We start from the raw sequence: 20,252 nt of genomic DNA, 5'->3' as shown, positions 1-20,252 counted from the left end.
GCTGGACATAATCAAAACTAGGAGTGTCAATATATAGTCTCCCCATAAATGCATAATTTAACTGCTCTGATTGTATCTTTCCAAAGGGTATAAGACACAAAAGTTAATTAAAATAAATAAACCAGGAAGGAAGGGAACAACTTATAAAAAGATAGTAGGTTAAGGACAAAAATGGAGACAACAAATATACTCAAACTCAGGATCAATGTTCCAAATGACTCAGCACAGATAACAGGGAGAAATCACATAATAAATTGCTACTGCCTGATTATTTTGAAGGGGGATTAGACAAACCTACAGAGGATAAAGCTATCCATAGTTACCATTAACAAAGGCAGTAGCAATTTGCTTTTTACCAGTTGCTGGGAAACATGAACTGAAAGATGCTAGGCTTTCATACTCTGCTTGTCAGCTTTCTTCTGGCAGTCAGCTGGCCATTTGGGAAAAGGTAGGTCTATGCCTGATCCAGAGGGACTCTGTTCACACTTCCTGCTAATCTCTCAAGGTGTATTTAAAGCAACTAAACAGATTCAATTTTTGCCATTGAGCCTCACTGCCAAAGTCAAGGTTCTTTTTCCATGAACAACAATGAATAACAGTAATCACTAGCTTGCAGAAAAGAAAAAAACAAGCTGCCCCATGAAAAGCAGCTGGGGGGTATGGAAGTCCACCTGGAGAAATAGTAGGAGCATTTCTCACAACTTTCTCTGTTCCCCACATACAGAGATAGAGAAATCAACATTTTATACTTGAATGTTCAGAAGAAAATGTATTCTCACTTCACTTACATATATACATTCTATTTACTTCTCCTTCCTTCTGGGAAACTTATATTTTAGGTGAGTTGATAGCTTTAATCATAGTTTGTTGACCAAGCTTTAGTAAATGAATTTATACATTGCTTAAAGAATGAATCATGGTTGCAATACTACCTGGAGCTGTACAAAAATAAAGGCAAACCTAAGTGAATCATACTAGAGCACAGCATCACAAATAAAGACAGCGTAAGTGTTATAAGTGGTTACATAATCCTGGCAGTCATTTTGTAGTTTTTAGCATTTTTAGAAAATGTCAGCTATGGTCATGAGACAAAAACACTACAAATCTTTTATCAGGCAATGGTCCTCCATCAATCTGCTATTTGTTCCTGTTAAACGATTGGTAGCTTAGTCTGAATCTGGGAAGGTCCAGATCTCTGCATTATTTTCAATCGTTGACAAATTATTACAAGTAATTTACACTGTTACAGAGTTATACCTTCCATCTTGGACATTTAGATTAGATGCCTGAACATGATTCTGGTGGTTCACAATTTAAAATAAACAATAATATACAAAATGTTGCATAGAAAATATTCCAAAGAACATCAGCCATCCAGACAACACACTCTAAATCCAAAAGCCCATCTGATTTGGCTCTACACAAGACCCATAAAAACAACCAGGTTTTCAAAGCTTTTGGAAACACCATCAGAATGGGAGTCACATGAATCTCTGAGGATCTCATTCCAGAGCGCAGATGCCATGAGAGAGATGGCTTGTGCCCCAATAAATGATATTGTTTAATTGAAAGTATCCATGGCACCCAATTCTGCTAGCTCTTACCAGGTAGGTAGAAGTGATGAACAGATTGGCTGTCCCTCAAATACTCAAGATATAAAATGATATAATGATAATACAAGCTATATGGGATATTGATATAATGAATGAATGAATGAATCAGGACCTTTCTGCAAGTTTCATGCAAAACTACAGCCTTTCTCCTGAAAAGTATTCCTCATAGTGGGAATCCTTACAAGGCAGGCTGAATAGCTTCATGCGGAAGCCTAGGTTATTGGAGAAGTCCACAGGACTGACCATATTGAGCTTGGTGTTGATGCTGGAACTGCTCTCTCCTGCCATAACTGTAATCCGAGCGGGCATGTAGCTCGAATCCTCGCTGGCAACCAGTAGTGACATCTGCCTGCACAAGCGAAGAATAACAGTTTCAGAGTTAAGAACCAAACCCCAGCTGAAAAGCCCATCTTTCTCACAATTTAAAGGCACACCTTTCTTATGCTATGTGAGCCACCCATTTGCCCAGGTCTGGCTAAACAGGAAAACCATAATTCCATTTGGCATCTGAGCCATCATGATATTTTTGAGATCCAGGACCTATTAGATATTTCACTTTTAGTTCACTTTTGGTGTACTCTTTCCTCTTAAAGGATATAGGCAATATCACAGAAATGATTTTTCTTATTATGCCCACAAAGTACAGTTCAGGGGCAGAAAAAAAACCCATTACCCAAATCTCCTTGTTTCAAAGCCTTCTTTCTGGTTCATGCATACACTCACTGGATTATGACACCCTGATGCATGTAAACATTGATGTAGTGGGATCCAGTGATGCCATCTGACTCCCAGTAGGTTTTGACATTTCCATCCACTAACTTATCGGCCAGTTGAGAATTGGAGGAGACTTCTACTCTTTCCCAACACTTGTCTTCCTTACTTCATTGCTGCAGCCTATACAGAAAAAAAACATTGAAGAAATCCAAGCGGGGAGAAGCTGGAAGAGCCTCTGAAGGAATGAGTTATCTAAAACCCAAATACTAACAATATGCTCACCATGACAAAGATAATGCAGAAATGCATCAAAAAATGGAACGTTGATTGGCTGATGGCTATGCCTGTGTTCTTCTATCTGATTTAGAACCATCTGTAAAGTATGTTGGAGAGGAGACAAAACAAATAAAGCTAAGGTAAAGAGTTAGGTTGGCTAAACAATACAGCAGTTACGTTGGAAAAAAGAATCCCTATTTAGACTAAAAGGCGATGCTTTCTGGATTGTTGGACTTTCAGAAATATTGGACTTCACAGCCCATCATTCCCTGTAACCTGACTTATATGAAGAGTATCCAGTTGAATAAGGGTATCTGAAGGCACTGTGAGATTGTTTTAGATTTCCTTTGGATAAAAGTACATCTGAGCACCATTTTACCAAGAAACTCTGATCCTCAGCCTGCTCCCTGAAGTTAGACATTATCTGCTGAAGAAGAAAATTTTTTACCTGGATGCAACCAGCCAGGATGGTGGCTGTCAACTTCTGATAGAGGCTAGCAGGCTTCTCACAGTTATTCATGAGGTCCTTCAGTTCTGTCACTTGAGAAAGGTTGGAGCTGTGTTTCTCCACAGCTTTGCTCAAGGCTTCCTTAATGCCGGAAGAGCACATTACAACAGCACAGTCTTTGTTGACGAAGGCCAGACGGTATAAGAATTTAATGAACTCTTGAACAATCTGCAAACACAAAAGCATGAAGGTTTTCTTTGTGGCTTTAGTGCCTCTTTCCCCAACCCATTCTTGGGGGATGGAATGTATGTGCTGTAGAACTGGCAATTATGAAACTTAACAAAAACCCATTTAAAATATAAAAGAAAAAAAACCTGCAGGAGCAAAACAAGCAGAAAAGCAACTTCAGCAATAAATACAATAAAAGCAAGCAAAGAGTATTAGTTTTCAGCACGTAAAAAAACACCCCCACTGTTTGCAAAAGATTGGAACAAGGACAAAGAAAATGCATGATGCACCTCTTCTTTGGTGAAAAAGACATGCATTCAAATGCTTGGAACAACTAGCAGATAATGGTCCAGCTATGAGACCATATAATATATGTGGATTCTGGTTGGTACGCCTAGATTTCCACTGTCTCACCTCTCGATCATTTATGTGGCTATTTATGGAAGACAAGCAAGGCTCAATGCACTTATGCCAGGATACTACATCCTTCCATGAACTATCCAAACACTTGCTCAAAAGCCTGGATCAAAAAAGAAAAGTAGCTTCTTTCAGAAAAAGAACTTTGAAAAATACATACATACATACATACATACATACATACATACATACATACAACGAAAGTGTCTGATTGTTATACTAATCACCTTATAATCTAACAAATGTGCAAGTAGTCTTGCAGCCACTAAAAAGCATTTTTCTGTCCCCAGACGTTTTGACGCATCTGGGCATTTTTGCACTACTCTTTAGAACTGCAGAAGGTGAGAAAAGCAAAATTCAGCCAAATTTACATTGGTTGGATGGGCTCCCCCCCTTTTTTTGTTGGTTTCCAGATTGTTCCAAAAGATTAATTTCCTTTATTCATGCTCTAAAGTGGTTGGCATTTTGTAAAAGTCATTCTCACCATATTTGCATGATGGAAGCTTTCCTGATAAATATAGAATAACAGAGTTGGAAAGGACCTTGGAGGTCTTCAACCCCTTTCTCAGGCAGGAAACCCTATACCATTTCAGACAAATGGTTGTCCAATCTCTTCTTAAAAATGTCCAGGGTTGGAGCACCCACAATGTCTGAAGGCAAGTCCATAGGAAAGAACTTGATTAGAACCATAATGCTGCAGTACATTAGAATGAAGTACTGCAAGCTAATTCTGCTGCCTGCCAACAGTTCGATTCTCACCGGCTCAAGGTTGACTCAACCTTCCATCCTTCCGAGACTAGTAAAATGAAGACCCAGATTGTTGGAGGCAATATGCTGAAAGGGCTGTTAAAGCACTGTGAAGCAATATATAAGTCTAAATGCTATTACTATTATTCCTTCTGTAGATTTAAATTGCAGCCTAAATCAGAGAACTGCCAGTTCATTTGAAAAACTCTCATGATACATTAATTTACTGAGTAACATAATTCTAAATGTGCTTACTAGCAAATGAACATACCTTATGTCTGGTGGTGGGTTTCAAATTTTTTTAGAACCTCTTCTGTGGGTGTGGCCTGCTTTGTGGGAGTGGCTTGCCAGCCTTGTGACTGGGTGGGCGTGGCCAACTTGTAAAATGTGGTGAAACTCACTTAACAACGCTCTTGCTTAGCAACCAAAATGTTGGCTCAGAAACTGGCATTTGAAGCACGCAAGTCTTAAAGCTGTCAAGTTACAAGACCTTGCACCCCTAACCCTTTAGAAAAAAAAACCCCAGGGGTGTTCAAACTTGACAGCTTTAAGACTTGTGGACTTCAACTCCCAGAATTCCTTCTCTCACTCTTCATCTTGATGATGTGCGGACGGGCGGGGAGAGGGAGCTGGAACCGGTTCTAAATGGCACTGTAGATTTGTGGAACTTCTTCTAAAGAAGAGGTTAGAACTGGCAGGAACCCACCCCTGCTTATATCTCAACAATCCTAATATCCCAGTCTTCAATTTCAATCAGCATAGCCAAAGGTGTGGGAGTTATAGCCCAACATCTGCAAGGCAACAAGTCACCTCCCTTTCTGAAGAAAACTGCCAGGGTAAGAACACTAAACTAGTTGGAATCTAAGATACCCTGTACTGATATCTGTAATTAATCTGATTGCTATAATTGTACTACAGTACAATTGTAGTTAGATTATCACTTCCATAATCTTTGATCATTGGCTATGCTGCTTGAATTCCAACATATACACTTAAAACATATACACTATTGCTGAAATGTAGTAGCCTTACCTTAACATTCCCAGTTGTATTTCTTTTTCAGAATCCTGCTTTGTCAAGTCTTTCTGAACTGGCACATTTGCCTGAAATTCATGGCTAGTTTCCTCAAAAAAAGTATCTTTGTCAGAGAGGAAGCACTGCAGCATCACTGCCATCTCCTTCCAAACACTGTTTGTCTGCATACTACTCAGTAGCTTTGTGATGTTCGTATCATGAAGATTAAAGAAGGCTGCAGAGTCTGGTTGGGAAGGTAAAACATTGGAAGGAATGAAATGCTTCCTGGTCTAGAAACTTTATTTTAGAAAATATTGGGAAGGGGGGAATCTCATTCACTTCTCAAAGTACCCCCCAAAGTACTAGTAATATTTGTTAGACCTTCTAAAGAATTGCACTACATCTGTGAAAAGGGAAATGACAACTTGCCAATCACAATGGTCTTTAGAATGCAAAGGAGTGTTCAGATATCACAATATTCATAGTTACCGAGAAGGATTTGCACTAAAGACTGGGATGTTTCATACCTGCATCCTGTTTATTCAGGGGCAGTTTGTGTTCAGGCAGACGGGTGAGCATCTTGTGAGCCATGGCTGTGTCTGAGCTTTGGCCCGAGTGACAGAAGTTCCAAAGGGCACTACGAAGAGTAGCGTTTTCTAGTTGCTGTGCCAGGGTCTTATCATAATCAAGCAACTTGCTGAGCACTAGAAGCCCATCCTGAACTGCTGCTGAGGCTCTGGGAAAGAAGGGTAAGGATTAACACTTGATCTTAAATCAGCCTATGCTGAGAGGAACAGAAAGCAGAAGAGAGTATAGTAAAATTCATTTTCCAGGCAATGAAGGCTAATTATTAGATAACAGTCAATACAGAATTTGCTAGAGTGATTTTTTTTAACAAAAGAGGAATTGAAATCCTTGCCTACAAAGCTCAAAAACATTTTCTCCATAGTGCTTTGTGGCCTTTAGCTGCCATAGAGTTATAACTCTTTGTTTCACTAAGATTCTCACTTGAGCTTACCCAGGTGTGCCCAACATCTTCTCAAGTGCAGCAGGAATGACACATAGTAAGTTGCCAATGTCCTTGCTAGAAGCAGAATCAATGCTGACCAAGACCTGTTGCATTGTCTGGAATCCTGAGTTGTCCAAAGGTTGGAGCTTCCCACAGGCCCTTGGTAACTTATAGTTCTCCACATCCAACAGGATCTTCAGTACCTGAGAGTCAAATACAGCAGCTCAAAAACAAGAAAGAAAACAGGACAAGATGTAGATTGGGATCAAATCTCCAACAGTTCTCTTCATTCACTAAATCAAAGTAGATACAGGTAATATTTCACCCATTATACTCATATACTTGGAAGTTATTAGCTTCTGATAATGGCCCTATCAAATCTGAAAGATGGAAGGAAAGATGCTGTTTCGGGTTTCCTCAAGGCAAAAAATAAAAATAAAAATGAAGCAATGACTGCTGATCACCCACTGCAGTTAGATATCTTTGCAGCTTGGATCTGGACTGTGAAGCAGGCCTTGCAACTCTACAAGGGATAGCGTTTTTTTTTCTTCAGAAAATGGCCCATATCTAAAAATCCGTCTCTGGAGCTTTGGTTCAAATATCTCAAGTGTGGTTTTCAATAAAACAAAACAATAAGCTTTGTTTATCCTTTTAGTATTTTATGCTTCTTATTTTGATTACTGCTCAGTTTAAATCACTTATTTAATTACATTGTTTAAACTTCTGATTGTAAATTGCCTTGTGACTATGTTATTCTGAAAAAAGTAGAAATTTTTTTTTTAAAAAAAGAAATAAACAAGCATTCCCCAGCAATGTGATTCCAAGGAATCTCTATATTCTACTTACTGCTAGACCAGCCTGCTGAACCAGCACAGATGTGGAGTTCTCCTTCATGCAGTGCAGCACACGATGCAGCCCCCCTTTGGTTGCAATGAGCATCTGCCAATCATATTCTGCCATGAGCAGATATAGCACTTGGAACCCCAATACTGTAAGCAGGTTTTCCTTTACATGGTGGCTCGCAGGTCCATCAGTATCTTCACAATTCTCTCCCTGCAGTAGAAAAGAGGCAAGACCACACCTTGAGGGCCATTGAAGATGATTAGCTGACAAATCACATAAGACTAGAAATGTGAAGGCATCTCATCCCAGGAAATAAACTGGAAATATTTAGGCAGGGGGAAACATATTTATCCACCGCACTCTATTACTTTTCCAAGTCCTTTCAGAGAAAAATAGTAAACTACTGGATTGTCTTTTCTTTTTCTTTCGGAAAGATCATTTTAAAAGAATGATCTAGGGCAGTGGTTCTCAATGTTTCCAATGCCGTGACCCTTTAATACAGTTCCTCATGTTGTGGTGACCCCCAACCATAAAATTGCTGTCTTGGTTCCTAAGACCATCGAAAATATGTGTTTTCCGATGGTCTTAGGCGACCCCCATGAAAGGGTCGTTCAACGTCCAAAGGGGTCCTGACCCACAGGTTGAGAACCACTGATCTAGAGATTGCTGATGTTCAATTCATAATGGTGCAGGACAATGATGCTATGGTGATCAGAATACGAAACAATCTGCCCACTTGGATTCAGTGAACTTCCATAGTTTAGAAAGTTTTCATCATCAGTGAAAGACTTAAACACCAAGTACCCTACCAAAATTTTAATTTTTTTTAGAAATGTTATCTATTAAATTATATATGTTGTAAGTGCAAAGATTTTACAAAATAAAAAATTGCATATAGAGGTTTTTTGGGGGAAATATATATATATATTGGATAGAAAGTTCTGAATTACAATGTTTAATTTATATAATTGACTTATTTCCATTAAAATATGAATTATGATTTCATTCTTGTTAATTGAATTTTTGGTGCAAAACCATCCATCTAGCTAAATATGGAAATTTAGGATTCAATCACATTTTAAACATAATATTTCAACTATGATCACCTATCAACTATAAAATGTTTCAACTATGAACAAACCAAATCATACATAATACAAAAGATGTAAAAGGTTTTTTAAAAGATGTTTCAAAAATTTGTAAAAGTTGTTCCAAAAATTATTTCAACTTTTCCAAAAATTCTAGTGTTATTTAAAAAGAAAAAAAGTTTCAAAAGTTATATAATTGTAATCTCTTGTCTATAGAACATTGTAAGCTTGAACAAAATGTGCCAAGCGATATCTAAGGATCAGTGGAAGCAAAAACGCTCTAAATGAAACATGCTGATATCTGTGTTTGCATACACAGCATCACCACCACAGGTTTTACATTTTATTTATTTCGAATTCAATTCATTCTGATCTTTCAAGAAGACAAATGGGTGTGTATCTTCTTTTTGACATATAACAGAATAACAGTGTTGAAAGGGGCCTTGGAGGTGTTTTAGTCCAAGCCCACATACGTATTTTGGTTTGGTATGCTATTGTAATAAGAATTTACTTAAAGCCTACTTAAAACCATTCTTCGATATTCCTTCTGTTGTTCAAACATGCCATAACAATAACAGGATCTAATGAAAAAAAGCTAACCTAATGGCAAATTCACTCTCTGCTGTGGCAATCTGTCTCCCTTGCCCAGATTCCTCTTCTTCCTCCAAAATCGTAATGATAAATTTAAGACCTGCCAGCTTTAGCTCAATGTCACAGCTGGACTTCTGGATCATCTCCATGGCATCCTCCAGCTGCTCCAGGGTGCTTTTCTTTCTGGCCACCTTCACACTGCAGAAAGCTGAGCAACAGATATATCAGCACAATTTTGCCATCAGTTTCCCAAAAGTAGCCTCCTCATATCTACTTGCTATTCACCCAGTCAACCATAATACAAATCCTAATACAGGTATGTTAGCCTTTTCTTAGCAACCTTTTCTGTATACTGGATATCTGGATAGAATCTCTGGGGATTTCATACCATATGAGGCATACATACTGTAAAAAGAGAAGGTTAAATTGCACGGGGTAGATCCAGAAGATGATGGAAAGACAACATCAAAGACAAGCTGCAGCAGCATCAAATAACAAAATGGTTGAAGCAACAAGAAGTGCAAGAACCAAAACTTTGTATCTCTCTCAACATTTACTCAAGTATCAATGAGGAATACTATAAGACAATAGGTCTGAATGCCAAACAAATCCTTCCAATTTCAAAAGTTAATTTAATAATTAGGTGATGACCTCTTGAGGAGGGGTGTATTACCACTCATTTCAAAGTTGGTAGGATCATCTCTTCTCTCCAAGAGGCAGATCCCACCGGATGGATCCATCCCTTGGTTGCCTCCTGAGTCACCTTAACAACTCAAGAGGAGCAGGATTTAACAGACTAGTGGCTGTACTAACAGACTGGAGAATTTTGTCCATTTCCTTGTGCGACACAGAATCAGACTCAGTCTGGATAAGTTTCGAGTTTCGAGTTTTGAGTTTCATTTTATTTATATGCCGCCCTATTCCCGGCGGGACTCAGGGCGGCGCACAAACCCAAGGAGGGGAAGGGAAAAACACAAAAACTACAAAAGTACAGGGCATTTAAAAACAACCAACAACCACACGATTCGAGAGGGGAAGGGAACTCATCGACCCCAGGCCTGCCGATACAGCCAGGTTTTAACGGCTTTCGGAAGGCCTGGAGAGAGGTGAGGGTCCGAATCTCTGCGGGAAGTTTGTTTCAAGGGCCGGAGCCGCCACAGAGAAGGCCCTCCCCCGGGTAGTGGCCAGATGACATTGGCTGGTAGACGGAACCCGGAGGAGGCCTACTCTGTGTGATCTAATGGGTCTTTGGGAGGTAATTGGCAGCAGGCGGTCTCTCAAGTAACCTCACAAGACTGTACCATGGGCAACTCAGATGGACTTGTCCAGCTAGAGTTCAAATCCAAGCAAATCTGAGTGACTTTAGCCACCAGACAGCATGAATATTCATCACCATGGTTCCGTAGATGATCCTGCAGCTCTCCCCTCCACCAAACAGGGAGCATGTTATTCTGGACAGGACCACTGAGCAGCTACTGGTATAATTCAATAAGTGCAGTGGAATAATCACATTTTACCGCCTTTCTTGCCATGATTATAGGTCCACAAATGGGCTCTCGCTCATGTTTGGTTGGACTCACTCTTTGTCTTTCTTCAGACACTCTAGGCACACTTCTTTCCCTTCACCTTCTGGAGCTCCTTGAAGGACCAAGGAATCGGTGCACAGAGAGAGGCTGAATAGAAGCAATCCAGTCCAGATCCTGTCACCTGCCTAATCCAGGCTGCAATTAAAGCTTCAACTGAACTGCCTGACAGACCTTCAGGGAAAACCCAAAGCTTTCTCTGGAACTTAAATAAGCCCAACAGACACCTGAGGTGGGCCAATGTAACAAAAATTATCTTCCCACATATGTGCCAGTAAGTCAAAGAGCAACCAGAATGACCTGCCCATGGCAATGAACTGATGGCAATGCCTTTCAACATCACAGCACACTGCAATTGTCCCGAGACAAAAACTAGATTTAACATGCACCCCATTGAGATCTCTATTATTTAAAACAATATTATTACTGATCTTCAAACAGATATAAATGCTGCGTCACCTTCTTGAAATACGCAAACAGTATTTACAGCAGGACAGTTTGTATTTTGTAGTCATAGCATTTCTTACTGCATAATTAAATAACACTTCCTCATTTACTTCACCAACCTATTGCTTTTCCTGCAATGTTTGTTTCCTCTGCCATCTTGAGTTTGTTTATATTGTTCCTTGTTTTTAAATGTTTTTAATAATTTGTAAATCATCCAGAATTGCTAGGACTCGGATGGCTATACATTTAATACGTTATTGTTGTGGTTATTAATGGAGTTTCTAAAACTGCAATCTGAATCAGCACCAGATCAGACCTGGTCCACAGACTGGGGTTTGGGCACCCTTGCACTACAGGAAACAAACTGAAGTTTATTTAGGATCTCTCTAACTCCATAAATCTAATAATAGTTATTTTGTAGTGGGATAATATTTTTTATTGATTTTATTTCATTTATAATTTTGCTTGCTGACTATCTTACCACAAGAGAAATCTGATATCAATCATTGTTATTTTTTGTTACTTGTAGCCAATAATGTGGAGCAGAAGTCGGAAGTACAGAATATTGTACAAAACATGTTTCATTGGCTGCTAATAGCCATGAGTCCTGATATATCAAATCAACTTCTAACAGCAAACTTGGCTATAAAATGGAAATCTATATGCTGAATCATTTCATTTTCAAGTTCAAAGCATAGATACAGTATATGAGAGAGAGACAGTTAGGGATTCTTAGTGCAGTTAAGTTCTGATGTTCCTCTAATCAATTAATATGAGTGATACTGCCTGACACTTACCTTTGACTTTCTCATCCAATGTGTCTGGAAATAAGAGCCCTTCTAGTTTGGGAAATGTGTTACTCAGCCGTCTGTCACTTTCCTTTGCTGCAAATGGAGTTGGAGAAGACACTCTATCAGGCAGTGTATCTTCTTTTGTTTTTTTGGGCTTCAGGGCTTCAGAAAGGTCACCGTAATTTGCAGAGAGCATTTCTGCATTTGGGCAGTTCTGCTCTGTACCTCCCTTGCTAAAGAAATATTTGAAATAGACATGGGAGTTCTGCAGATCAATTTGAGTGGTGCCCTGACAATGCTTGTTCAGGAGCTGCAGTATTTTCTGAGCCAACTCTACTGAAACACACATCTGGATCAGATCCTCTTCATTTAGTCTTGATAGCTTGAAATGCAGAGAGAATAAAAGCACAGTGTTCCTTTTGCAGTTTATTACCAGAGTTACCTAGAACCACACCAAAAGCCCACAAAATCAGATTGGGAGAGTTCACTAATCCAGCTTGGAAATTTGCCCCTGAGTCTACAGCACCAAGGTTATATATGATTTTCCAATTTGGATGACATTTGGAGGTAGGCAACCTAATATCAGCAGTTATTTTGAACTTCAATTCCTATCATTCTCAAGCAATTGTCTGAAAACTGAACCTTTACAAAATTCAAAACTGTATGCAAATAATTTGGAGCTGGTTTCTTAATTTAACTTCACTGACTCTGGATCTATCCACACAGATCCAGTTTGTTTTAGGGCTTATCTTGAATATTAAAGATTTAGAGCCCCGTAACTATCTTTCTGATTACATAATGTAATCCAGGGACACAGAAATACTTTTCAGATAAGATGCATCTGATCTTGTAATGCAATTGTTTTTTTAACGAACAATGCAGCCTAGACAGTATATTAAGCACTGTCTCACATCAAATTAAGCAACTGGGAATTAGCCTGAAAACCCTTTCTGGTTGGACTGATTCTTCTCTGTGCTTTACCTTCTGATTCTGCTGGATGAAATGAACAACTTCTTGATGCTTATGGAGTTCTAGCTTGTTAATGAAGAAAAGTAGCTCCCACCATTCAGCTTGACTTAGAGTACCACAGTCTTTATTCAAATCCGTAAGGCTTGGTAAAGTATATAATTCTTTGAGCGGTTGGCAATATCTTGGCTGGTTAACTGGAAATAAACACAAAATTACTAAGATGCTATATATGGTTTCTTGAGGCACTCAAGTTAAATGGTGCCACCAAACGGAACTTTGTCTATATTAGATAAGTTCATTGAACTTAATAACTAAGTCTAAACTACTTCCCAAAGTTATTAATATTGTGCCGTTAACTTTCTGGCCAGTATTAATTAATTTTACTATGTCAGCTCAAACAAAGAAAATACATTTTCTCATCTCAGCAGGGAATGGAGGCTGAGAAGATAATTGACTTCCTCACAGCTTCAGGTAAAAGTGGCATTTCCAGGAAAAAAGGGAAAACCAGAAAGAAAAGCAAAATATATATTTTTGCTTCAGAAAGCCTGTTGTTTTGGGAAGAAACAGATAAATACCCTAGCCTAAATGTCTAGCTGTAGAATTTTAATTTATGATGTATGGTGCTGTGTAAGACCCATTGTTTTTATCTTTATGACATTGAAAATTCTGTTTAAAGGATTCTGTTTTGTTGTTATTCATTTATTTTAAATTTGGTCTATTTCCCAAGGAAAAGCTGAAACCGCATCATACATCTCCAAGTAAGAAGCCCAGATAGATGTGATGGGAAAACTCTGCCCCTATCATCTGTAACCTACTCTCTTTTTAATTTGCACATATATGCTGCACTTGTTACATGCAAAACACACGTTCTATCACTAAACCATGATTCCTCCCAATAATGGGAGACTGACAAGAAACAATATTTCAGCATTTCATCTACTTAAACAGGAAAGTAAGCATGGAGAAAACTGAAATCGGTCTACAAGCTTGGCCTAAATAACAAAACTGAAGCTCAGAAGCATTGAACACCCCTAAAGTAACTTAGCAACGGAGTGAAAGGATATCTAAAAGCCCAGCAGAATCTTACCTGTGTTTTGTCTCAGAAGCTCTCTAAGAGTTGATACCTTTTCCTGGGCTTTCTGCTCTACATTTCTTGATGAACCAACAATCTCAACCATGTGCCAAGGAACCCAGTACGTGCGGCCCAGAGACTCCCAATGAACCTGGAAAATTATAGAGTTATAAAATGCCACAAATCTGGAAACAACTGAATTGTTTTCAGTGTGCTTACAGATCACTTCCTTTATGATCCGATCTAGAATCATAAACGCCACAATACACAAAAATTCTTCTCCTATAAACAAGGGCTAATATGCCAAGTGCCTTATACAACAATTATCAACCAAGCCACAAGCTTTCTTTGAATATAGATGCACTTCTTGTGCCAATCTAGGAAGCACAATAGTTTGAGGAACTCAATAGGATTCCTAAAAATCAAATGTTTATATCACTCCTTTACCATCATATCATCAGCAAGATATCCCTCCCCTCCCCCCAACTGTAGTACCTGTACAGGTGGTGTGCCATTATTGCTCTGAAGAAACTCGCCTTCATCTCCTGCAGAGACTTTCTCATAATTTTCCAGCATACGCACATGCATGCCACGTACCAATGTATCTCGCACATATTCCACATAGCTCTTACGACTAGGAAAGGCTGAGGACAACTTGAAAGCACAGTTTTCTTTCTGGGGAATCTCTGCAGCTGATGGGATGGTTGGAATTTGGGGCTGGAAGATTGACTGACATCGTTTCTTTCGTCTGTGTGAGTGAAGCTCTTGATTCTGATTCCATCCCATAACCTGGATTAACTCTGAAATGAAGTGGGCCATAGCCATGCTGAAGTCAAATTCACATTGCATTCTCTTCTTTCTCTTTGAATCTGTACTGGAGGGCATGCAATGGTCCTGTTCATCTCCCCACTCTGTGATGTTGTTGAGTTTGTCCATGAGAGAGGTAGCACATAGATAACGCTTTACTAGAGAAAACAGCAGTTTTCCTGGAATCTGAAACAAGAAGACCATATCTGTCCACTGCCAATAATTCTGCTATTGACTCAAGGCAGCATAGCTTATAGCTCACTCCATAAAAACTCTTACTTTTTAATATGTATCTGACACTTTATTGAGTTCCAGTAGCTTTCTAATTAAATGTCATTTATCAGTACTTTTTGACATCAACAAGATGCTAGCAGCAGAAGTAAGTGCCGGCCATTTATTTTCAATCAGAGAATGGATACCATTCATTATAGGTAATGAAAATTCAGAGATAAAATTGTGTCATTTCTTTATCAAAACTGATTTAGGTAGCCACATTAAGCTTGCCAATTGAAAGGTAAGATAAGCACAGCTTCTAAATTTATCACCAGATGCTGAAGATTATATTCTCCTCACAGCTGACTCAGAATCCTTTATAATTCAGGTTTTAAACTGAAAATGCCTCATCAATAAAGAGAGCAGCACTCCTTTGCCAAAATATTTTGTCAGTTAGTACCTGAGGAAGAGGAATCCCTTCAAAAGATATGTAATGCTCTTCAGAGGATGTTGTTTCTGCAAACAGCTCAAGGAGGGTATAGCGACTATCAAAGTCCATGTGTTGTTCAATACCATCTTGCTGGCTCAGGGACAGAAGAACATAGGCTCTGCTTCCTAAAACAGAAAAACTTACATAGCTCCTTACTTACTTGCTCTCCAACAGTCTTAAAAATCTAATCCTATAACAGGGTAGAAGCAACTTTTTTTTAGCTCACAGAGAGGTATCAATTAATCCATGAACAAAGCCTCACACTATAAACAAATTTAAACAGGGTGACTTGCAATTTAGGACAGAATAACGGAATAATAAAGTTGAAGGGGCTTTGGAAGTCTTCTAGTCCAACCCCCTGATCAAGCAGGAAACCTCATACCATTTGAGACAAATGGTTATCTAATCTGTTCTTATAAACTTCCATTGAACTTCTGAAGGCAAGTCATTCCAATTATTGATTGTTCTGTAAGGAAATTTCTGCTTATTTCTAGTTTGCTATGGAGATTCTCAGTCATCCAGGTCATGGTTGTCTCAAAGGTGCCTTTTACAACTGGCAAAGCACCTTTTTACAAAGCACCTTTGGGACATATTTGTAGTTTGGTTTTTTCTTTGATTAGTTTCCACCCATTGCTTCTTGTTCTGCCTTCAGGTGCTTTGTGGAATAGCTTGACCCACTCATCTTTGTAGCAGCCCCTGAGATATTGGAACACTGCAATCATGTCTTCCCTAGTCCTTCTTTTCATTAATTTTGACATACCCAATTCCTGCAACCATTCTTCATACTTTTTAGCTTTCAGCCCCCTAATTATTTTAGTTACTCTTCTCTGCACTCTTTCTAAACTCTCAACAACTTTTTTTATATTGTGGAAACGGAACCTGGATGCAATATTCCAAGTGTGGTCTTACCAAGGCATTATAAAGTGGTACTAACACTTCATGAGATCTTGATTCTATCCATTTGTTAATGCAGTCTAGGACTATGTTGGCTTTTTGGCAGCTGAAGCACACTGCTGGCTCATATTTAACTGATTGTCCACTAGGACTCCAAGACCCCACTGGTACCATTGGGATTATAAATCAGCACTTCAGTCACTGACATGTCTTTATCGGCATAGAGTTTTAGTAATTCTGTTCAAGCAATGGAGACACTTATCCACCCCTTCTGCAAAATCAAGAAGCTGTTAGGGTCAATGCTATTGATTCTTTGGGAAGATGCTTCTGATCAATTTGGCTGCACAGAGACTTAGTAATCTCATGCCCTCTTTATAACAATTAAGAATGCTTTACTTGCTCTGAACCAAACAGAAGCGGTTCTTTTAAAATTAAAACAAGCTACGATTTGTAGAATTTTAATCTGAATTGACTATCAACTTCATTCTAGAAGTAAAAATGAAGTGTGGGGGAGGGGAGGGACATAACTGAAAACTTTGGTGTATGTTCATCAACTATAAATTAAATTTAATAGGCAAGAGTTACTAAAAATTTGCCCCAATGGCTCAATCATCACTTTGAAGTATTTATCAACATCTAACTAGTTAATATTTCTAATTCTATTAAGGATGGGATTGAAGGTCTATTCAAATCAGTAAGAATAATGGGTTAGCACTGACTTTCTGTATTACCAAATGTGACTTTCAAGTAAGCATATCTAAATACTTCTAATACCTCAGGCAGAAATGTTACATTAGTTGTGGGCATCTCCTACGATGTCATACCTGCATCATGACAAGCCAAAGCTCTCAGCATCTTCCCAGCACTACAACGGATATGCTTTTCCTCATTACACAGCATCTTCATCAGAAGAGTAAGGGCCCCGGTCTCCTTGAAGATAGTCATCAATTTGCCAATACTGGCATAAGCACTGAGTATATGGATGGTATTCAGTATAGATGACTGTGGAACAGGGATGCTTGCTAGTTGCCAGGAAGCTCGCTGCACCAGGTTCCTGACATCAGCTTTCATCTCTGTAAGAGAAGCTTCATCTAAAGTGTCTTCAGGAGGGAATAAGTTAGATACATTCTGTTCTATCACTTGTTCCTTGGGCTTCCTCTGGCCTAGTAATGTTGGACAGTTGGCATATATGTCCTCTGACGACATCCACATCAAGATTGTCTGTTTTTTACCTTCAACTGAAGAAGCTTCGACACTGTTTTCTGTATCATTATCCAAGCAAAGGATGTTCCAGCGGATCAAGTACTCACTACACCCATTGTGACCACGACGTTGCCGAATTAACTCCTCAGGATAGGCTTGACATTTGGGTCCAAGTTGCACCAGCACATCCCCATTTTGCCTTTTAATCCTCATGACAGGGAATGTATCTGCTGGTGTGATAAAAGGCAGATTATGTCATGAAGAAAAACCAAAAAGGCTTTCAGTCTAGGAGCCCTGAGAAGAAAAGTGCAGGAATACTTACTTTGGCATAACTATAGATTGCTATAAGAAAACTTGCCCAGTTAAGAGAAAGTTCATCAAGTAATTATTCCTGTTGGAATCAGAATAGACTTATCCATTAGGTCAATAGGCAAGCAACTTAGGGCCAGTATTCTTTTTAAACATAAAGACTAAATGAATAAATTGTACTTATTTGATGCTTTTTAATAAGTAACATCACTTTTAAAGTTGTTTAAAACAGATGTCATAAAAGGATGTACAAATATAAGGTAAAAGCTTGGTGTTCCATTAAAGAGAGAACTTTGGCAGAAAACAGCTTTCTTTACTCTAGATGACAGATTTTTTTTTATAGCAGCACATTTATTATAAAGAAATTGTGCAACTAGATACAAAAAGAATGGATACACATAATCAAAAAAGAGCACCTTCAATATTGGTAACTGTAGCTCTGGTAGGTTTAAAGGACTATATAAATTATTTTTTTTAAAAAACAAATCTGGAAAAATTATGAAGTGCAGTAACATGAAAAATGGACACAAGGCATTTTTTCTAAGATTCAACAATGTGTATCTGATGCTATTTATACAATCCCCATATCTAATTTTAACCAGAAAGGGCAGCATCTGAATAGTTATGAGCACTTCACATTATGATACAATGCAAGAAACAATTTAGTGTGGGGTTGTGAAAATATTTACAGACCCCTCACATCCTGGACATAAACTGTTTCAACTCCTACTCTCAAAACGACGCTATAGAGCACTGCACACCAGAACAACGAGACACAAGGACAGTTTTCCCCGAACGCCATCACTCTGCTAAACAAATAATTCCCTCAACACTGTCAAACTATTCACTAAGGCTGCATTACTATTACTATTAATCTTCTCATAATTCCTATCATCCATCTCCTCCCACTAGCGACTGTATGACTGTAACTTGTTGCTTGCATCCTTACAATTTATATTGTTTCCTAGTTTCCTGATTTGATTGCTTATTTGTATCCTATGATTCATGACAAGTATCTTTTCTTTTATGTACACTGAGAGCATATGCACCAAAGACAAATCCTTTGTGTGTCCAATCACACTTGACCAATAAAGAATTCTGTTCTATTCTATTAATTCTGTCCAGGCTTGAGGGACTGCTATTTTTATCGTCCATAATGAGATGTTAGAGGACACCAGTCTAGTTTAGTCCCAAGACAGTTTTTAGTCAAGAAGCATGAAAACGTGTAATGTCCTGAGCGGTGGCCATATTTATCTGTGCAGCATTAACATGTTTTTACTTCAGATTTTGTGGGGTCTTTAAAATTCTTGATGCTGAGTTCACACAACACGGTAGCTACGCTAAAATAATGGTTGCAGCTGCAGGCAGAGGTGGTGGCCTGATGAAAAGTGCACATAGTCTCAAGTAACCAAACGCCAGTCTTTTATGCATGAGGGGTGATTATAAAGGGGAGGAGGCGCTATTGCTCGCCCCGTTTCCTCTTGAATTGATTTTTTTTTCTTTTTTAGGACCAGGGAACCACTGCCCCCATTTATGACTTGTGGACTTCAAGTTCCATAATTCCTGAGCCAGCCATGGGAATTCTGGGAGTTGAAGTCCACAAGTCATAAAGGGGCCACAGTTCCCCACCTCTGTTCGAGGCTCCAGCCGCCTCACGCCCCAAAGAGCTCCCAGAATTGCGCACCGGCTCGAGCCTATCGGAAACCGAGGAAGGCAAGTCCAGGGGGCGGAGCTTAGGGCGCGTCGCCCTTTCTTGGAATGAACAAGGCACCCTGCGGGATTCTCTCCCACCCGGAACGGGAGGCCTCCGTGCAATGGTAGCAGGGCCTGAAAGTCTCGAGCTTCAGCCTTACCTTAAACGCGGCTCCAAAACTTAGTAGTCAAAGCAGCAAACCGCCGGCAAGCCTTGCTTAACAACTGCCATTTATTTACCCTACCCAGTCGCTGTCTCATCTGCTTGTTCTGCGCATGCTGCTTATTATTAAAATAGTTACGGGTCCTCAGACAGGACAGAATTATGCTATAATCGTTTTTCAAAGGGGGCTGTTAAACCCAAATTCTTGGAAAGAGATTAGGTGTTTCCGTATTCTTCTTTAGGAACGAACGTCGAATACTTTCTGGGAGTGTGGAATCATTTCCCCCCCCCACCGGTTATGCATTATCTCCCCCCCCCCCAAGTTCACTAATTTGCATTTACTGCATGCTGATGTGCTACGGTAATGATGTTAATATACTTTTATCAAAGAACTAGAAGACATGAAACAATGGGTGGAAACAAGGAGAGAAGCAACCTAGAACTAAGGAGAAATTTCTCATGGTGAGAACAATTAACCAGTGGAATGCTTTGCCTTCAGAAGTTGTGGGTGCCCCATGGCTGGAAGCTTTTAAGAAGAGATTGGACACCCACTTGTCTGGAATGTAGGTATCCTGCTTAAGCAAGGGGTTGGACTAAATGACTTCCAAGGCACCTAACTTTATTATTCTAT

At 39.2% G+C, this 20,252-nt stretch overlaps 1 protein-coding gene across 1 annotated transcript in view; it reads right to left on the bottom strand.

Moving 5' to 3' along the window:
* Window positions 1-19,727, bottom strand: part of LOC116507950 (cullin-7-like) — a 30,067-nt gene extending 10,340 nt beyond the window's left edge. Inside the window, 18 exon segments of the mRNA XM_032216376.1 lie at window positions 1,857-1,962; window positions 2,337-2,500; window positions 2,599-2,700; window positions 3,052-3,279; window positions 3,694-3,799; window positions 5,476-5,701; window positions 5,985-6,193; window positions 6,476-6,669; window positions 7,313-7,488; window positions 7,491-7,519; window positions 8,998-9,196; window positions 11,816-12,251; window positions 12,791-12,972; window positions 13,866-14,001; window positions 14,346-14,843; window positions 15,331-15,485; window positions 17,079-17,751; window positions 19,620-19,727. Coding sequence (XP_032072267.1) covers window positions 1,857-1,962; window positions 2,337-2,500; window positions 2,599-2,700; window positions 3,052-3,279; window positions 3,694-3,799; window positions 5,476-5,701; window positions 5,985-6,193; window positions 6,476-6,669; window positions 7,313-7,488; window positions 7,491-7,519; window positions 8,998-9,196; window positions 11,816-12,251; window positions 12,791-12,972; window positions 13,866-14,001; window positions 14,346-14,843; window positions 15,331-15,485; window positions 17,079-17,670 — 3,738 coding nt within the window. The 5' untranslated portion in view covers window positions 17,671-17,751; window positions 19,620-19,727.
* Window positions 19,728-20,252: the final 525 nt, after the last annotated feature.

This window comes from Thamnophis elegans, chromosome 4 (assembly GCF_009769535.1).
Source record: "Thamnophis elegans isolate rThaEle1 chromosome 4, rThaEle1.pri, whole genome shotgun sequence".
Taxonomy (NCBI): Eukaryota; Metazoa; Chordata; class Lepidosauria; order Squamata; family Colubridae; genus Thamnophis; species Thamnophis elegans.
Note: the sequence above shows the minus strand (reverse complement) of the source record. Positions and strands in the feature narration are given on the sequence as shown.